This window comes from Manis javanica, chromosome 1 (assembly GCF_040802235.1).
Source record: "Manis javanica isolate MJ-LG chromosome 1, MJ_LKY, whole genome shotgun sequence".
NCBI lineage: Eukaryota > Metazoa > Chordata > Mammalia > Pholidota > Manidae > Manis > Manis javanica.
The window spans coordinates 162,222,785-162,248,203 of record NC_133156.1 but is presented as its reverse complement, the minus strand read 5'-3'; the positions used below and the strand labels follow the sequence as shown (position 1 = coordinate 162,248,203).

General features: G+C 33.9%; 1 protein-coding gene across 7 annotated transcripts in view; it reads right to left on the bottom strand.

Annotated features, from left to right (window-relative positions):
- Positions 1-25,419, bottom strand: part of TSGA10 (testis specific 10) — a 135,043-nt gene that overhangs the window by 52,070 nt on the left and 57,554 nt on the right. For all 7 annotated transcript variants that reach the window (XM_073239891.1, XM_073239896.1, XM_073239889.1 and 4 more), the window contains 6 exons: positions 17,994-18,109; positions 15,471-15,625; positions 11,050-11,105; positions 9,774-9,942; positions 7,183-7,293; positions 3,727-3,912 (listed from right to left, as the gene is read on the bottom strand). In XM_073239891.1, coding sequence (XP_073095992.1) covers positions 3,727-3,912; positions 7,183-7,293; positions 9,774-9,942; positions 11,050-11,105; positions 15,471-15,625; positions 17,994-18,109 — 793 coding nt within the window. The remainder of the gene's footprint in view (positions 1-3,726; positions 3,913-7,182; positions 7,294-9,773; positions 9,943-11,049; positions 11,106-15,470; positions 15,626-17,993; positions 18,110-25,419) is intronic.

Here is a 25,419-nt window from a genome sequence, read left to right as displayed (position 1 = left end):
TAACCATACATATCTACTAACAATACCATGGAAGATGTAGAACAACTGAAATTCACATAAAATGCAAATGGAGTGTAAAGTGGTACAATCATATTGGAAAAAGTTAAGCATATTTACCATATGATTTGGTAATTCCACACCTAGTTATTTATCCAAGAAAAATATAAACTTCTGTTTACACAAAACTTTGCATACAATGTTCACAGTAACTTTATTCATAACGGCTAAAAACTACAAACTCTTAGAAGCTAAATTGTGCCCCCTTAAAATTCTTATGTTGCAGCCCTACTCCCCAGTGTGACTGTATTTGGAGACAGGGTAATAAGGTTAAATGAGGTAATTAAAGTTAAATGAGATCATAAGACTGGGACCCGAATCCAGTACAATGGTATCATTAAAATCCAAGAATGATGTCCTTATAAGAGAGGGGCACATGCCCAGAGGAAAGGCCTTGTGAGGGCACAGTAAAAAGGTGGCCATCTGTGGACCAAGTTGAGAGGCCTCAGAAGAAACCAAAGCTGATGGCACCTTGACCTCGGATTTCCAGCCTCCAGAACTGTGAGAAAATTAATTTCTATTTTTTAAGCCACTCAATCTGTGGTATTTCGTTATGGCATCTCTAACAGACTAATACACAAACTAAAGTCCATCAGCAGGAAAATACACACATTGTGATATAGTTATACAATGGAATACCACTAAACAGTATGAACTAATGAATGAACGAACACACAACAGCATGGGTGAATGTCAAAATCATTATTCTGAGTGAAAGAAGCCTAGACACAAATGAGTACTTATTTTAGAATTCCGTTTATAGGTAATTCTGAGAGAAAGCAAATCTAATCTACAGTGACAGAAAGCAAATCAGCAGTTGCCTAGGGATTGGGATGGATTGGCTGCAAAATGGCTTGAGGGAATGTGGAGGAGGTGATGGAATGTTCTCTAACCTGATTATAGTGATGATTGTGCAAGTGTTCATTTGTCAAAACTCACTGAATCATACACTTAAAATGAGTGCTTTTAATGGCATGTAAATTATACTTCAATACAGTTGATTAAAATATATACCAGTAGTTCATAAACAATTGACTAGAAAGTTACAATATATAAAACACACTTCTAAGCACAAAGTGTTCAAATGAGTCATGACACATTCATATTTTCATCACAAATACAAAATACTGAACTAAAAGTAGTCTCATGTATAAAACAAAAACTAAGAAAATCATTCCGAGAAAAACAAATGCACAATTATAGAAGAGTATGTAACACATTTCTTGCAGTAACTGAACATAAATTTTGTAAGGCTCTGTAAGAATTGGATGATACTATAAACAAGCTAACCACGTGTGTACATATAAATATATTAAAGTAAATGTACATTATATATACACCCAGTAAGTGAATACACATGCTTTTCAAGGTCATTTGGAGTATTATCAAATATTAATTGTGTATCCTGCCACAAAGCAAGCCTTAACAGATACCAAAGAATTAATAACATAAGCCATTTAATCTGATCATAATAGACAACAAAATTAGAAACAAAAAATACAATAACAAGTCACCTGTACATTGGAAATTCTAAAAATAACTTCAGTGATCTAAAATAATAACTGGATTAGGTGATATTTAAAACTGCATGTCAATAAAAGCATTATCTCAAAACTTGCAGGATGCAGCCAAAGAAATATTTAGAAAGAAATTTCCAGTCTTAAATGCATATAAAAAGAAGATGTTAAATCATGGAATGTGATAAAGTTATTCAAAATACATTTAAGAGAGTTTAATAATGGCAAAGTATAGTCAAAATAATTGGGAAGAGTGTCTTTGTCTGATTTTACCAGGGTAATACTGGGCTCTTAGAGTTTGGAAGTGTTCCCTCTTCCTCAATTTTTGTTATACTGCCTGGAGCTGTTGATAGCAATGTGCCCGTGAGGGCGTGAGCATGAGGATGAAGACTCAGCAAGTTAAGGAAGAAAAAGAAAAGCTTGGCTCCTTAGTGCCATGACTAGGCAGCTGAACCCATGTCACACTCCTGTTAATAATATATTAACTTCCTGGAAAAATTAATAATGCCATATGTGTTTTAAAAAACAAACAAATAAATAAATAATTGGGGAGAATATTAATCCTCCCAGATATCTGACTTAAAACTATAGAAGCTCCAGGAGTATATTGTTGGCAAGCTGATAAACAGATCAATGGAGCAGAATATATGGGAACTTACTTTTATGACAAAGTAGACTTACAATTCAATAAAGAAGGATGATGGCTATCCATCCGTAAAAATATAAAATAACATCTCTATTTCAAGCTATATATGAAATCAATCTCAAGCAGATTAAAGATGTAAATGTGAAGGGTAAGATGTCACATACCTTTAACATTTTAGAATAACTTCTAAATGAAAATATAAGAAAATACCTTTCTGGTCTTGGGATAGTAAAGAATTTCTTGAAGAAGACATAAAAGCATAAACCATATGGGAAAAGACCAACAAAATTCTGACAGCATAAGATTTTAAAACATTGTGTTTATATTGCCAAGCACAGTGAAAAGACAACTCGCAGACAAGGAGAATAATTAATATCTTTGAAAGGATTATTATAATGAATATATAGATACTTCCCATAAATCAGTATGAAAAAGATAGCAACCCAATAGAAAAATGGGCAAAGTTTATTAAAATTCATTTAGGAGAAAATCAAGAGGAAATTAACAGAAGAGGAATCTTGAATGGCCAAAAACCATGAAAAGACCCTTAATTTCACTTGTAATCAAGCAAACACAAAACAAAAAGTATGGAAAAAATTTTTTGAAGTCTGATAATACCAAGTATTGATTAGTACTTGAGAAGATGATAACTCCATGATTTCTGGTGAAAGAATAAAACTTTAGACAGTAATTTGACAAAACTTAGAAGAGTTAAAATTGAACATATCTCAGATCCAGTTACTCCACTTCCAGGTGTAAACTAGAGAAATACATACCCAAGGAAAACTCTAAAAGGATGCCTGTGCAGTTTTTTATTACAGAAAAAGTGAAGACAATTAAATTTCCTTCAATATGGGAATGAACTTTAAAAGAAAATAGTTATATAATGAATATAGATGCGACTATTTAGATGTACACTATCTGTATCAAAATAAATTAATTTCAAAATTATAATACTGAACAAAAAAGACAAGTTGCAAATAGGTATCTACCATATATTATCACTTAAAAACTTAAAGTACACAAGATATTTTATATTAGTGGGTAACAGATATGCAGAAAAAGTATAAACATGTGCAAAGGAGTTTTATGATCTGAGAGTTATACACACCAGTCACTATGGAGGGAGGAGGAGAAAGGGTGAGTTGTATCTGTAATGTTTTGTTTCTTTAAATAAAGAGAGACTTAAAGAAGCAAATACGGCAAAATGTTAGCATCCTTAAACCTGGGAGGTGTGTGTGTGTTTTATATTACTTTTTTTGTATTTTTTTATTATGTTTGAAATAGTTACTAATTCTTAAAAATGCTAAGCATTCTTCTAGTTGTAGGATAGGTAACAGATTAGAGGAGAATCAGAGTGGGTATAAGGAGAACAGTTAGCAGGTTACAATTTACAGTATATCTAAATAATTTAAGAGTTTATAATATTTAATGTATGGAAAGCCAAGCAAAGTTCTTTTAAATATGACACAGGATGTACTACAAGTATATTTCCCCAAAACATACCTGCTCAACCTCTCTATTGAGGGAATCTACTTTTTCTTTTAATCTGTTACCCTCTGCCTCAGCAGTGATAAATTCTAATTTGAGGGTATTGTTATCTGCCTCTGCTTGACGGGCCTTATTTTCCCAGTTTTCAGCATCTTCACTGGCTTTTCGGAGTTGGTCCATCATTTGGTGGCTCTCAGATTCCTGAAAAGCAAACTTAGATATTACTTACTTTAAAAGATGTAAAATGTTCAACATATGATGCAAATTAAACATTATTTGCCAGTTCACTGGGAATTTACTCGCCACAAGTATTATTTGTAACATAACCTCAAGGAACCCCATCTACACTATCAGTTTAGAAAACTGGTTATCCTATAATTAACAAAAAGAGAATGTGACCAGGATCTGCCTTGGCTTCTCTGTCACCCTCACCTGTCTAGGAAAGTTAACTGCTTACTCTGATCTACGGGACCTGGATGAATAGTATGTTCTTATATCTGCTTTTCAAAACCCTTCATTGCCTCCTTTTCCCATGCATCTGCTTACTACTAGCTGGTCTGGTTTCTGAGTTTTTATATGTGTGTATTCCCTCATTCTTAACTACTTTTCTAGGTTGTAGTGACTACAGAGCTTCTGGCTGCTGGAGTGTCTTAAGCATCAACTTCTGATAATTCTCTTGGTTTGGAGCATTTCCTGTTTCCTGCCTTTCATTCATAACCCTACCCTTAAGGTTTGATCATGGACTGTTACAAAATTCACTTTTGCTCACTATTCTAACTCACTTGAAATTGTTCAGAAGTAAAATGTTAAACCTATGACAATAAACACTACTCATATATTCATGACAAATTGAAGTAGGATCTTATTTCTAGAGAAAAGCAATCGGCTCCACAAACAGTAGGCTACCTTGAGTAATCATTATGAGGCTGTTTCTTAAAACATTTTAGTAGTACGGTTTGGAAACTTATTCTGAAAAATCATTTATAATTTTGGTAATTAATTTAAAAGGCACTAGATCTCATTCTTTCCTACCTGTTAAAAAACAGTGCATTTCTCTACCAGAAACATTAGGTTAAATAAAATGACCAAACTGCAATAAACAATCTCTCACCCTGTGAAGCTTTCAAATCAGATTTAAGTTCTCACAAATATGATTAATCATTAGACTACTTGAAATTCAGTTAATGTCACCACTTTATGGACATATTAAACTACTGTATTACCTTTAAAGATTCAGATATTCCCCATGTGCTAATAGGAATCTGGTGTGTGTTTTACATCATTGTACTAAAAATACCAATTGTGTAGAGGACATACTTGGGGAGGTAGATATATATAAACTGAATTTTACCCACATCAATCTTCACCCCCTTTAACTTTCTGTAACACTTACTGTCTATGTCATTACCTTTAAATGCCTTACAGCTTTACATAGTTAGATGTGGATGTGGAGTCTCCCAATAACACCTTGGGTTCCTTAAGATAGGAAACATTTTTTATTCTAAATTTAGTTTTCTAAGACAGCTACCATTTTTTATATTTAAAAATTAGTTTCCTCATTAAGACAGGAACCATTTTTATATTAAATTTAGTTTTGTGAGTAGGTAAAACACGATTCAGCATTAAAAAATGATTGCCATAAAACGTCTCTCCTGCCCACCAACCACCTAGCTATATTTTACTCTTTTTTTGTACCTGTCCAAAGCAGCCAGAGCAGTATGGGGTAAGATTACAAAGTGAAACTGTTCTTTGGTATTCTCCAATTCCCTCTTTCAAGATCTCTTTATCGCTGTCTGGTGCTGCCCCACCCCTGTTCCCCACAGCTCCCTCTGGTGGCCCACCTAGGTTCAGCTCACCGCCTCAGCTGGACTCCTCTGCATCTTTTGACTGAATTACGGATACAGCCTCTCCTAATTGCTCTCCCTCCTTCTGATTTGTCACCCTATGATTTATTCTTCTCAACATCTCCGGAGTGATCTTTCTAAAAGGCAATTCTTCAAATAACTTCTGTGCTTATGCTGTAACTAAAGCTTCCTGAAAGTAAGAGTTCAAACAAGTCCTTCTTGTCTATTATAACCCATCTTTACACTTCACTCTAGCTATAAGACCTACCTTTACCCCTTACACCTTTGCTCACATTGGCCCACTGCCTGGGGTACCATCTGTTTCCTCTCAGTTTTTCATCTCTAGCATCTCGGCACCTAGCATACTGCATGCTGAATGAATGAGTAATGAATAAAGTACTTGGCAATTCTTATTAGGCCTCCCTACCAATGGACCTGTGGTTCATCCTCTCAGACAGGTCCCTGGATCTATCCAGCTATGTTGTGAAATGAAATCTCATTAAGAACTCAAATTAAGATGCTAAAAGCGGAGAGAAGCTTCATGTGTGATGTCTGAAAATAAAATTCCAGAATCTAAAAGCCCCGAGTGCCTAAAGGTGGAATTTCAGGTAATGTGACAGGAAAGGGAGAAAAAGGGAAGTATCTAACATTGAAAGCTAAATGCTCAGATATTCATTTATTTATTTATTGCCCTATTTCCAAATAGATCTATATAGCTCACTGTGTTAGGTCTGTCGTACTTGGATGTTCTTCCTAAATACAGATGGAACACTGAAACTCAGAGGCTGAGTAGTCTACAGAAGTCCACATCATCAGTGAGAAGAGTCAGACCTATCTGACTCCAAAGCTTCTATCCACTTATAGTATTATATTGCTGGCGCCTTAAAATCAAGCAGTGTAGGAAACCACCTACTGTGCCAATGTTGGGCTCCTGTCTTACTGCCTGAAAGCAAGGGCTGAAATTTGGGTACCCTTAAAATCTCTTTTTTCTCCAAGTCCTAAATAATTTTGTGCATACTATAAATATTTATATGTAAATAAATAAATAAAAATTTATTTTTATGTCGATATATCTGTGGACTTATATTATATGACATGTTAATAAAGTAAGGAAAACAGTTATAGGGGAAATTCCTATTAATGGTTTGAGTGGTCTCTAGGTAACACTATATGCTATTACAGTAATAAATCCAACTACACTATTTCAGATAAAGCACAGAGGACAGCCATCTTACCTCTGATCCTAAGAAATAGTTCCACAACAGGGTGATTAGTTCTGATTTGCTATACAATTAGGTGGAGGCTCTTTTGTTAAAGGTTTGTAATTTAAAATTCTACCATTTTCAAATATAGATGAGCCCAAGTTGATTCTGACCCCTTGTCCTTCATTGACTTAGGATGCTACTTATATAGAATGGCTGAGTGGCAAACTGAAAGGGCACATTCTTGCGTTACTTTCTGGACATTGGTAACATTCAAAATATATAGTTAACCCATCATTGCTAACACTAAAATATGCTATGTATTAAAGAAAGACTTGATTTGGCTTTCCCAATGAGTATAACTGATCAAAACTGTAGTGAAGTCTTAGGGATTATAAGCAAAGAAGAGGAAAATATATACGTACTTCTGACTTTAATATATTCTTCAGTTTGTTAACCTCCAAATTAGTATCTTGTACCTTCTGTTTTATGTCATTAAGTTCATTATGAGTATCATTCAACTTTTTAGACAGGGCCTATGAGAAAAAGATGGCTAGATTTGACTACAAAAAATAAAAAAATAATCTATGTAAAAAACACCATAAATAAATGTTTAAATACTTAAAATAAATATGATAAATAAAAGTTAATATACCAATACATAAAGCTCTCATAAAAACATAAGGGTCCAAACAGTAAATGGGCAAAGAAACTGAATAGGCACTTCATAAAAAGGAAGCACAAGTGGATAATACTTGAAAAAAGTTAAAATTTACTAGTAATCGAAGAAATGGTAATGAAAACAATTAAATACTATTTTGCCTACCAAATTAGCAAAGATTTAAAGCTACTCTGTCATGGCAAAGAATGGGCATTCCTATGTATCAGGAGTAAATGTAAATTTGCAAAGAACAAATCTGTGATCTACGAGCTGATGCTGGATCAAGAGACATTTTTAAACACTTATAAAAACAAGAAAGGCAAATATGTTGCTTTTGTTGAAGGTGGGAGATGGATACATGAGTGCAGACTGTATTTGAGAATGTCCAGTGAGAAAATTTTTAAAAAATTTAAAAAAGAAATCTCATAGTTTTTTATGGAATTTGGAATTAAATCTAACAAAATTTAGTGAGAAAGAATGTTCATTAAGGCATTATTTGTTACAGTGGTAGTATTTATTCACATTAAGTGAATCATGCAGTAATTAATAATAATCTATATTGTGGTATAACCACATAGAACATTATGCATCTATGAGAAACACTTGGAATAATTTTTAATAAGAGGAAAACATTCATGAAAAAATCAGGATAAAACACTAAAAATACCTCATCCCAATTTGTTTAAAATTGAGGTATTGAGGCTGAAATTTTTTTTTAGATTTCTATTTTCCAAATCATCTGTAATATGGATTCTTAAACAACTTGTGGTCCACTAGACAGATCATCTTCCACCCTTGGGCCTGTGACCCAAACAAAAGAAAAAACTACTCTTCAACATGGGTAAATTGTTATGACACCAATTTTCTTCTGATTATAAAGCATATTTATGAAATTTTAATAAAGCAGGGAAGTGTTTATGATGTTTGAGTAAGCTAATACCTTCACTACAAAAGATTTATTGAGTTTTTATGGTGGACAGTATGATAGGTGCTTTCTAGGCATATTCACATTTACTCTCCATTTTACAGATGATGAACTGAGATTCAAGAAGTTAAGTGATATAATCACACAGCCAGGCAGGGGGATTCAAATTCCTGTGAGCCTTAAATACTCCACTCTATTGATTTCTCATGCAGAAAAAAGCATGATATAGAGTGGTATGTAGTTTTATTTTAGTTACATTAAAAAGTTAATGTAAAAGAGAGTATAAAAATTTTTTAAAGTACATTGAAAATCAGATTTGTTAACATAACAGATATGTTAACAGTGACTAACTGGGTGGTAAAAATGAGAGCTTTTAATCTAGTTCTTCATAAATATAAGTTATACTCATCTTTAGTCTATTTGCTCTAGCTAAAAGTAGAGCACACAAAATATATAAATTCATCTTTTATTTTATTGCCATCATTAACTCTTTAAAAATAAACTATTTTAGAATAGTTTTAAATTTAATAAAAATTGTGAAGAGTACAGAGAATCCCCATATACCCATACTCAGTTTCCTCTATTACTAACATCTTACATTGTATGGTACATTTGTCACCATGACCCAATATTGGTATATTATTAAAGTCACATTTTATTCAGATTTCTTTCATTTTTATGTAATGTTCCTTTTGTGTTTCAGCATCTCAGTATTGCTGACTTTTCAACAAAGTACTTCACTATCTCAGGCAATTTTTTATGATTAACAAAGCGTTGCATCTTTGTTATCTGTTCATACAAATTAAAAATATTTAACAGAAAACACAGAATTTTACGGTGCAAACTAAACACATTGAGAGTGATAGACAAGTGGGGAAAATCATTTGGACTGAAGAATTTTAAGGGAAGAAAGCATCCAAATAGAATTGTTTAATGTTCAAATTAAAATAATGATACTAGAAGTGAGAACTGTGGATACAGTTGAAATAGATGGCTTAGAGAAGCGGCAATTACAAAAGCAATTTTCCTAAAAAGAATCACAGGGCTAAAGAGGGCCAAAAAATGTGGCATTGTTCATACACTCACACTTAAACAGAACAGTGGTCCATCAAATAACTCTATACTTTTCCTATTAGTTTCTGAAGGTTTTTAATCTTCATTTGTTGATTATTCAAATTTATCCTTCAGTAAGGAAGTACTTCTTAAAGTTCAATACAAATCTATTATACCTCCTATTCCTTCTTTTCTTTTAATATTTAACATTTTCTGAGAATTTCATTTAGAAATCATGTGGCATATTCTGGGTAATAAAGGTAAAAAATGGCTCATTACAAAGCCTAAGTTTTCTACAAAATGAAACGAGGGTCATGCCTCAGAAGAAATACTTATATATCACTTTCTTGGAGAAAAAATTGTAGGAACAAGTATACCTGGTTTTCCTGTTTAGCTTTAGAAAACTGTTCTTGGAGATTGTCATTCTCATGAGCCAAGATATCTCTGTCCCTGGCAATTTGAGCCAGCTCGTCATTTGTTTCATCCAATTGCCGACGCATTCTGGAAACGTCTTGTTCACACATAATTAGGGCTTCAGTAGACTGTCTATTCCACAAATGAAATAGTACATAAAAAGAGACTCAAAACAGAATAACAAATGCACATAAGACAGAATATAGACAGCATGAAAACATTTGAAGAAGTTTTAAACACATTTAAATCTGTAGGAATAAATACTCCAGTGACAGTGCATTGGAGTTTCTCTATGTTGCCAACATTTCATTACAAAAAAGGATGCTAGATATACATAACAGGCACGGATTTGTTAAGTGTTTCAAAACTTCTGACACTTGGGTATAAGAAAGCCTTCACCCTACCTCTAGCTGCTATGGCTTAGTGTCCTCTGCAGGTTCCTCTTCTTCTGCCCTTTTAAAAATTGATGTTTTTCAGGGATTAACCCTTAGCCTTCTGATTCTTCTCTTTACCCTTTCTTTCAGACAAATCCCATTTATATGACATCCATACCCAGATAACTCTGAAATCATTATCTCCAGCCTCAGGCGTTTCCTTACATTCCAGATTCTTATACTAACATTTGCTAGACATATGTACAAAAAGGTCTCAAAGACTCTTCAAATTCAGAGAAAAGTCATCTTTTTCCACATACTTTCATCATGTCCAGTATTCATCCCCAGCCAGCACCTGGCATTTTCCTAGAGTCTCTCCCTCACAAGCACCTCTGTGCCCAAACTGCTAACCACAATCAATCACCACCTCTTTGCCTTGGGTGATCTAACACAAAAATCTCCTCAAAATTCTTCAGTGATTTTATTGCCCAAAGGATAAAACCAAGACTCATTTGTCTATAACCAGTCTGGGCCTGCCTCTTGAGCCTCCCCTCCCTTCACTTCCCCTCTTACACTTTGGGTTCCAATGCACTATGTGTCATTCAAGAGGCTCGTGAACAGAATCTGTGGTTCTCTGTGGTTCTTTGCTATTCCTTCTACCATGAATGCCCTTCCTTTTCCTTCACCTGGCAAACACCATATCCTCTCTTATTTCCTCAGAGAGACTTAGGCCTTCTTTCAACATTGGAGAGTTATCACTGGATACGTAACGTTAAGCCCCTTCTTTCTCACTATCTTTGACCTAACATAGTACTTTGCTCGCAGAAAGTGCTCAAGTTCTTTTCTTATTGAATGAACAATTTACCTTGATGCCTGTTCCATCTCAGCAATGATATTCTTCATGCCTGAAATGGTCTTTTCCTTGAAAAGTAATATAAGTATTAAATTAATAAATTATCTTGAACTATTATTTCTGTTAAAACTTCTCCTCCCTTTTTGATTTCCATTTGGTTTTAAATATTTATGTTCTATTCTTCATTATACTTTAAAACTAAAGCATAATATATCAATGTGAATATCTGTACTGGATAAAAACAAAGCTTTATGCTCATGAAAGTCAACAATACACTTCGGTGTGTTGACATGAGATCAACATATCAACTACTTTGTTAAAAGGTGTGCTCTGCAATCACCCAGCAACACAAAGAACCCCATAAGCATCCTATTTTTGGAGGCAAAGCAATGGTTTTGGTGGTGTTCTATACTGAGTACTAACTGACTTCATTCATGTTTAAAACTCAAAGAAGTGAATCACGTAAAACTAAATTTAATTCCTAATAATAACACTTTTGATCGAGTTTTTTATGTTAGTCATCAACAGCATCTCCAAAAAGCTGCTCCAATGGAATTATTTATGAAAGTACACTATTAATTTTAGGTCTGGGATAATAAGCATGTAGGCATTTGGCCTAGAACAAAGGTATAAACAAAAAAACTCTTGATATTCTCCATTTCCAAGGGTGTGATCAGGGAGTAGAATTAATGGAGTCAGTTAAAGCTGAAATGCATGCGAACATCTTAATGCCATCTATACCATTCCTACACCTCCTCTGTTTAAAACTCCCATTGATCCTGAAGAAGTTAGATATTACACAGACACTTAGAGCTGACATTAGCCCTAAAACAGTAGGAAAATTATTCTTTCAATAAATACCTAGATTTCACTTTGCCCATTGACACTTCAAATCCTTAGTAACCAAGTTACAAGATGAAAAACTAAACTTTCATTTCCCAACTAGTCTTGTTCTTGTTCTTTAAAGGGTAGTTGGATGTGTGTATGTTAGACACCTTCCTTTACTCATGTGCTCCTCTCCAGGGTATTTCTGCCTCATTTCCCATTCTGCTTTCTGGCAGAATGGTGTGGATTCCACATATGTACATTGCAGTATGGTTAAAATACCCATTAGCAAAACAATTAAACCTCTTTAAGCTGCACAAGCCAATGGAAGAAAAAACTCAAAGAGAAAATACTACCTAATTTGAGATATTTACACATGCTTTTGAAATATAATATACTTCTAAGTAAATTCTGAAAAATTAATTGAACTTCTAGTGTTTCTGAAAGCCAGTACTTGGTTAAGCTTTAAATATGGCTTATAAGCCTAGAAAGGACTTTCCTTTATCTATGGAAATCCTTGCAAAGTAAGATTCTCAAAGAACATTGTAAAGTGTCCAGGACAAGAAAATTACTGGATAGAATCCAAAAATATATCCTATTAGACTATATTTTTCTTAATTTGACACTAAGACCACCATTTCTCAAATTGTTGAACTCTATGCCATCATTTCCAGCTTAATATTCCTTGTACAACCTCCGTATGTTTGGCCAACCAGAGACAAATTCAAGTTAACTGATAAAAGTTCAATCTGGACAAGATGGTCATAAATCTACTTAGAAAGAGACTAAAACATTGCACAAATAATGCTATCTTTTATTACTCAAAAATCTCTGAACTTGCTGTTTAGTTTTCTAACTTCAATTGGTAGCAAGTAGTAGAAGAACATCTTTTTAAATCATGATTACCAGAAAAAGTTCCACTGCACTGGCTATAATGTAGATTTTTCCATAGTAATTTATTTCTCTAATCTCCAGATTAGACTACAAAACTGCTTTTCACTGAAGGGTATTTGTAAATTCAGCTCTGAAATATCATAGAGAATACTTCCTCTTTAGAATGTCTAACACTGTTTTAAGAAGCTACTTCCCCTCAGAAAATGGATGTATATATATTCATAATCTTATAAGAAGTTCCTGATTTTGAAATGGCCTTGCAAGTCAATATTCCTTGTGCAGGAAAAGATAATGTTGGTTCAGTTAACAGAACCGAAGAAATGTGAAATATTAGATATAGTAGAGGAAAATGAGATTTTAAAAATCTGAATAATTTGTTTCTAAAGAAAATCACACTTCAGTATTTAAAAAGTGGTCTGAATATGAGAAGCAAAATTCAACCCCAAAAAGTCCCATGAAATTTCAAAATTATTGAGTTATAAAGTCATGAGTCAGTCTTTTCAGCAAGTAAACCAAAATTTACTATTTCATGCATTTTTTTTTGAGAGGGCATCTCTCATATTTATTGATCAAATGGTTGTTAACAACAATAAAATTCTGTATAGGGGAGTCAATGCTCAATGCACAATCATTAATCCACCCCAAGCCTAATTCTCGTCAGTCTCCAATCTTCTGAAGCATAATGAACAAGTTCTTAGATGGTGAACAAATTCTTACATAGTGAATAAGTTCTCACATGGTGAACAGTACAAGGGCAGTCATCACAGAAACTTTCGGTTTTGATCACGCATTATGAACTATAAACAATCAGGTCAAATATGAATATTTGTTTGATTTTTATACTTGATTTATATGTGGATCCCACATTTCTCCCTTTATTATTATTATTATTTTTATTTTTAATAAAATGCTGAAGTGGTAGGTAGATTCAAGATAAAGGTAGAAAACATAGTTTAGTGTTGTAAGAGAGCAAATGTAGATGATCAGGTGTGTGCCTGTAGACTATGTGTTAATCCAAGCTAGACAAGGGCATTAAAACATCCACGGATGCAGAAGATTTCTCTCAAAACAGGGGGGGTGAGGTTCTAAGCCTCACCACTGTTGATCCCCAATTTCTCACCTGATGCTATTTCATGCATTTTGATGACGTCAGTTACGCTCACCATTCCCAAATTATTAACTTTGATTCAATTTTCTCTCTATACCTAAAAATCTAAGAACTGTGAATATTTTAACTACATGTCTGAAAGACATGTCAATAATATTCCTCTCTAAGCCTGTTCTATTTCCTGTGTATCCTACTTAATGTTTAGGAATCTTCATGTGTTTCCTAAATCAGAAAGCACATCTTGCTACTCTTACTTCCTTAATAGAACTGTCTGTTTCTCTCAAGAAATCCTGCCACTACCCTAACACAGTTATCATTGCATTCCTAACTAGTGTTCTTGTCACTATTCTCATTTCCCTATAATGTATCATTTACATGGATTAACAGTTCCAGAATATTTGTTTTAAAGTAAAGATCTAATTGTAATATTTCATTTATGTTACTTCAAAGATATCTTATATCCATGGTAAGAGTCTAAACTCAGTATCACATATATTTTTATGATTGGTTGCTTACTCATCTTTGACCCCCAACCCCATCTCCATACTCACCTCTTTGCAATCTATTGTCCGCACATACTAAACCATCAGGAAATCTCATTAAATTCTCTTATGAAAGCCACTGGGCTTTCATATAAGGTGTTCTACCTGTCTGAATCACCCTTTCTCTAAATCTTTTCCTGGTTATTTCTAGCCATCTTTTGGGGCGGTCCACGTACCATCACTTCCTGGAAGGCTTTCTAGATTTTCCTCCCTCGTTATTCCAACCCCCACCCTGATCAGGTGTGTTTCTGCCAAACTCTAGTTGCACATTGTGAATACATCATTACAGTACTTAGCACATTCTATCATAATAGCATCTTTATTTACCTTTCTCCCAATTATACTAAAGGCTTTTAGACAGCATGCCCACTCATTCTAAGCCTCTAACAAAACAGCTGGCACACATCAATAATGTCTGTTGGGTGGCTGGATGGACGGACTAGTTCCCTAAGAGACGGGAAAGACCCTCTTCTGTGATGCTGCCTTTGCTTCCGGCATTTTTGGAAAACAGTTTAGGAATTGCCTTCAGAATCAGCTGATGAGCTAGAAAAAGGCATCAACAATTCCCTGCCTTTTTGGCAACCTTTTTTGTTGTTTGAACAACAAAAAATGTGGGGTTGAGATTATCATCCAGCTCTATTCACCAGCTCCATATGATCTACTCTCAAAGCTGAGGATGATGTAAATGTGCTCCTAGTTCTGCACAGAATTACAAAAGCAGTTTTAATGGAGTAAACATATGCCTCCCAAGGTGGCCACCTAAAAATATAAGTTCTGGTGTGCTTTTAAGGGGAAATCAGTCTCACTGCTACTATCATGCTTCAGATCTTGACATTTGAATCAGTTATTGTTAGTGAATGCTAATCACAAATTGATGACAGAAAAATCAATTAAAAAATATTAGCTAGTGGATTTGAACACATTATTTCCTAAGACTATCTTGAAATATTTCAAAATCAGATTTTAAAGTATCAGCTCTCTAGGAAAATAGCTAAGAAAATCCTATCATTTTATTCAGATCCATGTTCAAATATTTCTTTTAAGCTACAATTCTCAGAACATACTTTCATTGACAAACTCTCTCCAAGAGATGCAATATTCTCAGATTTTTTATCCAAACATGCTTGCAGGCATTCCTTTTCTTTAGCCAGATCATTGAGGGTTGCACCCAGAATACTGATTTCTTCTCGTTGGGCAATACTCTGCCTTGTAAAATTATCTAAAAATGTAATCATAAATTCATTGTTTAATCAAGATAATTTTTTTTCATTTCAAGCAGATTGAAAAACACTTTTCAAAGTTAAGTTCATCTATATTATGTTGATGACTAAAAATAAGTACTGTATCCCAAATAAAAAATGACTTTTGTTGTAGGGATTAAAAACTAGGATGAATCATGAAATTCTAAAGGACTCATAAATGTAAAAGCACAATTAACACATTTGAATTAAAGCAGAAAAGGAAAACTCTGTATCACAAGTTCTCAAAGTATATTTATAGGTGTAGTAGGGGAAGAGAGAGTGGGTGGACGAAGTGGATGGAATATTAAAACAAACTGTGAGCTTTTTCCCCTCTAATTTTCCCTCCCTCTACACCAGAATTACTATTGAATATAACCTGGTAACTAATACATCTTAATAAAATATTCAATTAAGTCATCTTCAGAGTCAAACATCTTCTAATGTTCTGATTTTTCTAAAGTAGTGTTATAGAAATTCCTAGAAAAAAAAATCACTCCAGGAAGTCTGACTCAATCTGTGAGAACACTGGAAAGCCAAAGTCATTGTTGAAGGCCTGAATGGTTAGTATAGAATAGGGGTTTTCAAATTGTGATTTCTCATCCAACATCATCAGCATCAACTGGGAACTTGGTAGAAATACAAATTTCTGGGTCTCACCCCAGACTGACTGACTAAGAAATTCTGAGTGGGCAGAGCAACTTATGTTTCAACAAACATCCTCCTAAGTGATCCTAATGCAGAATTAAAGCTTGAGACCCACTTGAGGAAACTGGTAAAGAAACAAAAGCCCGGGCCATATCCTACTTCAAGGAGCCTGGCTCCAATGATCTTTATTAGCTCTCCAGGGGATTCTGACATGAACCAAAGTCTGAGAACCACTGACTGGTCTAAAACTAGACCAGGGAAGCTCTGTTAGACTACAACTCCAGGAAATCCCCGCCAATGGCCATCCAATGCAGCAATAAGAGAAGTAACACATTTACCAAGGGATGATCTACATAGTACTTGAGAATACAACAAGTCCCTTTTCCAGGCAGTACTGTCTTTAAGGCACTCCACATGTTTTGGATGTCCTGATACTGAGTTCATTAATTAGCATAAAATGAATAAGAAAATAATCTCTAAAACAGTTCTAGTATCTCCTAGCTTAAAAAAAACATCCTCAACCTCCCAACCCACCTCAGCTACCACCCATTTTTCTGCTACTCTTAACAGGCAAACTTTTTTAGAGCCCTATTCCCTCACGTCTCTACTTCCTCACTTCCCTCATTCCTCAACCTGCTCCATCTTCTTACCTAACAGTCCATTCAAACTTTTTTTGCGTTGCTAAAACCTCCAATGTGCCAAATCTAATCAATATTTTTTCATCCTCTTCTTATTTTTGTTTCTCAAAAGTATCTGACAATTGATCATACCCTCCTTTTTAAAACATTTTGCTGTCTTGCCTCCCAAAATAACACTCCCTTCTGGGTTTTCTTCCTACTTCTTTGGTTTCTTTTCACTCAGTTCTGGATCCTCCTCTTCTCATTTTTATATTTTCCTAGGTGATTTCATGGTTTTAAAATATCATTTATATGCTGATGTGTCCCGATATATCTTTAGCTTAGATTTCTCTCCTGAGATACAAACTTTTCTGTTTAATCGCTTACCTTACACTTCTACTTGGACTGAAAATATACCTAAAAATGAGTTCTTCAATATTCCCCTTTTGTATTTCTCATTTAATATTTCCCTACCTCAATAGAAAACACCTCTATGCATCTAATTGTTTATGCTAGACATTTTTAAACTACATAATAATAGCAAATGTTAAAACTATTCTCTCAGTTTTAAAATGGGCTCTTTTATGGTCCTGCCCAAAATTTTACTTTACAGTTGTAAGATTAGTTATGACTGTATTTTTATAGAGACCACTGATAAGAAAAATAAATAGGAGACTTATAAAAATAATTTTCTCTATAAACCCAATATCATAGACATAGACAAATATATCTACAATTTCCACTAGAAGTAACACATATGGACTATGTTTCATTATAGTATATGGACAAGCCAGAATACAATACAAAAACTTGTAAATTTAAAAGCCATCATCATAAATTTACAAAGTGTTGCTGCTTTGTTTAGCTATTGAAAAATATGAAGCCATGTCTAAGTATTTATGTTCCTAAATCTAAGTAAAAACTTTTACTATCAAGGAAAAACAAATCTTCCCATGATTTCTGATTACTAAACTTTTAATTTAATTTGAACTACTTCCAAGTTTACTTATGTTATTACTGAAAAGAAAATGTATTTTTCTACCAGTTTTTTGAAAAAAGGGTAATATCAGGAAAAAAAACTCACCAATTTTTTCATCCAAGCACATAATTTTCTCCTGAGTAAGCTGTAGTTCATATTTTTTCTTAGCAAGGTGTCGCTGAGTATCAGAAAGATCTTTTTCTGTGTTTTCATATAAAAGTCTGTAAACATTTTAATAATAAAACTAATTCTGAAATTTTTATGTTTCATCAACTTCTTAGTATATCTAAATCTAAAAACTTTTAAGGACACTGATAAACATTTTTTCTTTTTAGTATTTTCTTTACAAAACCACAGTATAGGAAGTTGGGAGAATAAAGGTTAAAAAGGGATCCTTCATCTATCACTCCAACATAAACAACTATTAGCATTTTGATGTTCACTATTACTTTCTTGTTATGCATAATTTAAAGTTAGCATACTACAATTTCAAAACTGAATCCTGATTTTTCACCTATACTGAATTTTTTATATTTTTCAATCTTATACTACAGCCCTTCAAATCATCATTTTCTGGCTGAAAAAATGTATGAGCAACAGCCATTTACTTTCAAGTAAATATAACCATTTACTTAATTACTCTATTATTAGACAGGTTCATTTCAGTTCTTAACTATTATAAATACATCTGTAATCAACAGCATTTCATTCATTCAACAGACATTTATTAAATGTCTAATATGTACCAGGCACTAGGTGTTGAGGAAGCTATGGTGAATGAGGTGGGCACTGGCCCTCCCCTGCCCTTATGGAGTGCATAGCCAATAAACAAGTACACAGACTATAATTTCTGGCAATACAGAAACTAGATAATTTGAAAGTTCTCTCACCATAAAATACTTAGACATACTGCATAAAATGTAAGAGATACACTCTTAATTGTATAGCAAAACTTATAAAAATTTGTAAGGGAAGTTCCCTGGAATTAGAGCAATAAGACTATGAACTGATATTTTGTTAGATATGGTTGGGGTTTCCTATCTCAGTAGTAGGGTCTCTTAACTCAGAAACATATGAGACTATAGAGATATCTGCAATGCAAGAATTAGTACTAAGATCCCCCAGAGAAAGCCACTGAAGACTATATCATTTAGTGGAAATGTCAGATTATAGAAAATCAGCTTGTCAACCATTGCTAGACTTAAGGTAATATTCATTAAGAGTTTTCCTTGGGAATTCTTAATCTCAAGATAAAAATATCAAAATAAGTCTGGTTTTAGGATGGTCATATAATCTAGAACACTTGGCAAAAATAAACATAAAACTTTTGGAAGGACATGCCCTCAACTCAGGCACTGAACTAAACCTGAGATAAAGGTCTGTTGAAAATGAGCTCACAATTCAAATTTTAAAAATACGTTAAGAAACAACACAAACTTGGAGTCAGAAGACACACAAACTAAATTAGAACACAAGAACTTCAGATTATAGAATTATCAAATAGAAACTTAAGTGTGTTTAAATACTAAGACATAAAATAATAGAATACATGATAATAAGAAAAACAACCAGCAGATTTTTAAAAAGAACCAAGGAGAACTTCAGGAAATTAAACTAAAATCACTGAGATAATTTAAAGAGAGAAACAATATCAACTGACAATTTAAGAACAAAATTAATACAGCTGAAGAGACAGTAAGCAAGCTGGAAAAAAAAAGATTAGAGGAAATTACTTATAATAGAGCAGAAATAAAAGACAGAAAAATACATGAGAGGTTAAGAGACATAAAAAATAGACTGAACACAGTATTGTATATTTGAAACCAATAAAGATTGTATATCAATGATACTTCAATTAGAAAAAAAGAACAGAATGAAAAGGTCCAATATTTACCTCATCAAAATTCCAGGAGAGGATAAACATTGAAAGAAATAATGCTAATATATGAAATCTTAGACTAAAGAAACATTAATGAAAAACATGAACATCAACATTAGGGGAATTTAAGTCCTGATCAGAATGAAAAACAAACCTCTATCTTTAAGATGATTATAAATGAGGGAGGGTAAAAGGACTTAAAGGGAGGTAAGATTTCTATACTTAAACTGGTAAAATGTGACAGCAATAGACTGTGATGAGTTATGTTCGTACGTTTACCTACAGCAATCATTAAAAATATCTATACAGAGATACTCAAAAGTATCAAACATAAACTGAAATGGAATTCTAAAAAATGTCTAAGTAACCCCAGAAAAGCGGGGGAAAAAGGAAACAGACAAGATAAAGGGAAAAAATATAAAACAAAAATACAATGTAGGATATTTGAGCCCTAACATACCAATAATTACATTAAATGCATATAGTTTATTGTATCATAATTGCCACAACTAGAAACAAAATTTCCTTCAATAGATGAATTGAAGGTTAAACAAACTGTGGTACATTCATACCATGGAATACTCTCAGCACTAAAAAAAAGTACCAAATTATTGATACAAGGATACCTGGATTAATTTCAATAACATTATTCTAAATGAAATGCCAATCTCAAGAGTCACATCTGTGTGATTCCATTCATACTACATTCTCAAAATGACAAAATTTTAGAGAAACAGATTAGTAAGTACCAGAAGTTAGGGATGGTGGTGGGGGAAAGAAGGGGAAGTGTGACATTAAAGAGGTAATTAGAGATATCTTTGAGATGATGGAATAGTTCTGTATCTTGAATGTGGCAGTGGTTACATGTGTTAAATAACATAAACTACACACATTGTACTAATGTCAATTTCCTGCTTTTTATATTGTACTATAGTTAGCAAAATGTAATACTGGAGGAAACTGAATGAAGGGTACATGGACTCTGTGTGTTCTTGCAACTTTCTGTAAATCTATAATTACTTTAAATTTAAGAAGTAAAACAAATTCCTAAATCCAGGCTGCACAACTAAACCAGGAATTAGGAATCACTATTTTGTAATGTTCCTCATTTGATTCCAATATGCATCCCAGGCTGTAATGGACTGCCTCCTAATGCTACTTCCTGTAGGGGGGGTCAAAGGCTAAAACCCGACAGAGTAATCGTTGAATTGCAATTTTATGGTATCGCTTCTCTCTTAGGACTTCCTTCCTCCATACTCTGAACTTAATGAGACTGACACTGACATTCCTCCAAAAGCATTTTCTGACATATCTCCATGAAAAAAATGTGTTCACAGGCCAAAATTTACAAGACATTTGAAAAGCCCAGCCATTTCAAATGAGACAAAGCATACTGATTACAGAATCCATCAGTAATAGATACATTAGAATAAAAATTTTTTAATTAGACTAATAAACATATTTTTTAAATGGGAAGATATAAGCAATATGAAAAGAAACAAGAAAAGAAACAGATGTATCAAGTATGAGAAATATAGTCATTAAAATTTTTTTTTAAAGTAGATGGTACAAATAGAATGACTACAGCTGAATAAGTCATTAAACTGAAAGACTAAACTGAGGACATTTCTCAGAAAAATGTTGAAAAGGACTAATAAATAGAAAACATGAAATAAAAAGATTAAGAGAATTTACCAAACCTGACTTGAAGACTTACTATAGTAATCACTACAGTAACCAAAACATTATGGCATTAGTATAGAGATTAACAAATATATTAACAAAGCAGAAGGGAGAGCCCAGCAAAAGGCTTACAGTTATACAGTCAATTAACTTCAACAAATACCGAGGCAATGAGAAATATGCATATATGGTCAACTGATCTTTCACTAAGATGCCAACGCAATTCAATGGGTGAATGGATAATCTTAACAGACTTTAAAAGAACTTATGCTAAAATAAGCATAAATGTAGTAAGTTTATCAATTTCTATGATGATGAATGAGTTCTGAAAAAACAGGACTGTGGCAAAACCTTGCAGCGTGCATTGCGGCTATCCTTCCTTATGTGATTATATTGCACTGCAGCCAGTTTTTCCAAAGCAGCTGTAAGACTCTTTCACAACATGGGGGTGTCATCTAATCAGAAAAAGGAAAATGAAAACTACATGCATAGTAACAAGTTCACAAATCAGATCTTTAAACCACTGACCAATAAACCCACACTAAGGCACACATTCAAGAAATAGTAACTTTAGAAATAAAGCTGGTAGTTTCTTTTGTAGATCTTGTTAATTCCAATGTCAAAAAACAGACTTTTATAATTTTCCAAGATATATTTAGAAGTTGCTTTTACCAAAGCCCAAAGGGATTTTGGTTAAACTACCTGTTTTTTACAAATGCCCATTTTGGGTGCTTACAATCAACCTCTTTGCAGCCTTAGTAGGGGGTATTAAATAAGCCAGGGTTCTGCCATGGGTACTGTTCATTTAATTCCTTTGTCAGTTGCAACTGTGATCGCTGGCTAATTTAAGAGGCTTTCTCTTAAGGAGAGCCAACCTCTTTCAAAAATTGAAAATCCTAATGATCCAATGAGTACAAGTGTACAAGTGGGCATACAATGTGTACAAAGTCCATCTAATATTTTACAAGAATTATGGAAAACAGTCAAAGAATGTTTCTTTGTTCCTCATACAGATAGAGCTCATACATCATGAAACTTTAAAACCACTTGCATCATGGGATTCTCCTGATTCCTCTGTATGGTCTTATTCTCAAACAAAACTGCCATTTGGTTCTCAAGTCTCTTTCCATTAGTGTTCAGATACATATTTTTTTGCTGAGTTAAAGGGAGCTTCATTCAGAGACCCTCAGATTGATGCTTTTACAGATAGGTTACAGTGAGGTGGACTCTCTAGAGAAACTCAAGCTGGTGAAATAGAAAATTCTACATTTACCAGCACTGATCAACCAAGCTGACATGTATAGTGACTGGTTTTTACAGTTTCCCTTCACCAAGTACAGTTTATTAGCAGAGACTGAAGTTCATGCTTTGTTAACTCAGAATTTCTCACTCTAAGACTTAAATTCAAGATGAGAAATCTGTACCTATCATAAACTTCAGTGCACACAACAGAATGCTTCATTCACAAAGCATGACATAATCAGAACCAAATAATAGATTTTTTAAAGCAATTTTGGAAAATGCTATCAGGTAATTTGCCTGGCCAGAAGTCAGACAATGAAGGTCCTCAGTCTGACACTAATACAAGATCTGACACAGTTACCATCTGATCCAGCCCAGAATCCTAGAATTTTGTTTGCTCCCAAGTTTGGGCAGTTATGATTAAAGCTGCTATAAACATTGTGTGTAGGTTTTTGTGTAGATGTTAAGTTTTAATTCCTTTGTGTAAATACCAAGGAGCATGGTTGGTACATCATATGGTAAATTGTTTTGTAAGAAACAGCCAGTTTATCTTACAAAGTGGCTATACCATTTTGAATGCCCACCAATAAATAGGAGTTCCTTTCACCCACATCCTCCCAGCATTTCTCAGTGTTCTGGATTTTGGCCATTATGATAAGATACACAATGGTATTTGTTTTAATTTGCATTTTCCAGATGATGTAAGATGTGACATATCATTTCATATGTTTATTTTCCACCTGTATCTTTTCTTTGGTGATGTATCTGTTCAGATCTTTGGCCCACCTTTTATACCATTCAGTTTTTAGAGTTCTTTGCATATTTTGAGATGATATTTTGAGTAACAGGTCTTTATGGGATGTGTCTTTTGCAAATGTTTTCTCCCAGTCTGTGGTTTATCTTGTTTTTAAAAAGATACCACCATACCCAAAGTCATCTAGGATTTCTCCTATGTTATCTTATAGAGGTCTTACAGTTTTGCATTTTACATTTAGGTCTATGATCCACTTTGGATTAATTTGAATGGCATGGTTTGTCTAGATTTTTTTTTTCCCACATGATTGTCCAGATGTTCCAGCACCATTTGTTGAAAAGACTATCTCTGTCCTATTGTATTTCCTTTGCTCCTTTGTCAAAGATCAGTTGACTATCTTCATGTGGATCTAACTTCTGGGCTCTCTGTTCTTTATCATTGATCAATTTGTCTGTTCTTATGCTGATACCACCTTGTCTTGATTTCCGCAACTTCATAGTAAGACTTGAAATCAGGGACTGTTAGTCCTCCAACTATCTTCTCTTTCAAAGTGTTGGGTGTTCTTTTTACCTCTCCATTTAAACTTTAGACTCTATCTGTCTATACCCATAAAATAACCTGATTTTAATTAGAATTGCATGGAATTTATAGATCAAGTTGGGAAGAACTGACATCTTGACAATACTGAGATTTCCTATCTATAAATATAGAAGAGCTCTTCAGTTTTTCTTTTTCTTTTGCTATCATTAATGTACTATTACATGAGCAACATTATGGTTACTAGACTCCTGCGATTATCAAGTCCCCCCCAACATACTCCATTACAGTCAATGTCCATCAGCATAGTAAGATGCTATAGAATCACTACTTGTCTTCTCTGTGTTGTAGTACCTTCCCTGTGTGCCCCTGCTACATTGTGTGCTAATAGTAATGACCCTTTTCCCCTTTATATTTCCCTTCCCACCCATCCTCCCCCGTCCCTTTCCCTTTGGTAACCGTTAGTCCATTCTTGGGTTCTGTGATTCTGCTGCTGTTCTGTTCCTTCAGTTTTTGCTTTCTTCTTACACTACACAGATGAGTGAAATCATCTGATACTTGTCTTTCTCCACCTGGCTTATTTCACTGAGCATAATACTCTCTAGCTCCATCCATGTTGTTGCAAATGGTAGGATTTGTTTTCTTCTTATGGCTGAATAATATACCATTGTGTATATGTACCACATCTTCTTTATCCATTCAATTACCGATGGACACTTAGGTTGTTCCATTTCTTGGCTATTGTAAATAGAGCCGCGATAAACGTAGGGGTGCATATATCTTTTTCAAACTGGGCTCCTGCATTATAAGGGTAAATTCCTAGGAGTAGAATACCTGGGTCAAATAGTATTCCTATTTTGAGTTGTTTGAGGAACCTCCATACTGCTTTCCACAATGGTTGAACTAATTTACATTTCCACCAGCAATGTAGGAGGGTTCCCCTTTCTCCACATCCTCGCCAACATTTGTTGTTTGTCTTTTGGATGTTGGCCATCCTAACTGGTGTGAGATATCTCATTGTGGTTTTAATTTGCATTTCTCTGATGATTAGGGATGTGGAGTATCTTTTCATGAGCCTGCTGGCCATCTGAATTTCCTCTTTGGAGAAGTGTCAGTACAGATCCTCTGCCCATTTTTTTATTGGATTATTTGCTTTTTGTTTCTTGAGGTGTGTGAGCTCTTTATATATTTTGAATGTCAACCCTTTATAGGGTATGTCTTTTATGAATATATTCTCCCATACTGTAGGATGCCTTTTCATTCTATTGATGCTGTCCTTTGCTGTACAGAAGCTTTTCAGCTTGATATAGTCCCACTTGTTCATTTTTGCTTTAGTTTCCTTTGCCCGGGAAGATATATTCATGAAGAAGTTGCTCATGTTTATGTCCAAGAATCCAAGAGATTTTTGCCTATGTTTTTTTTCTAAGAGCTTTATG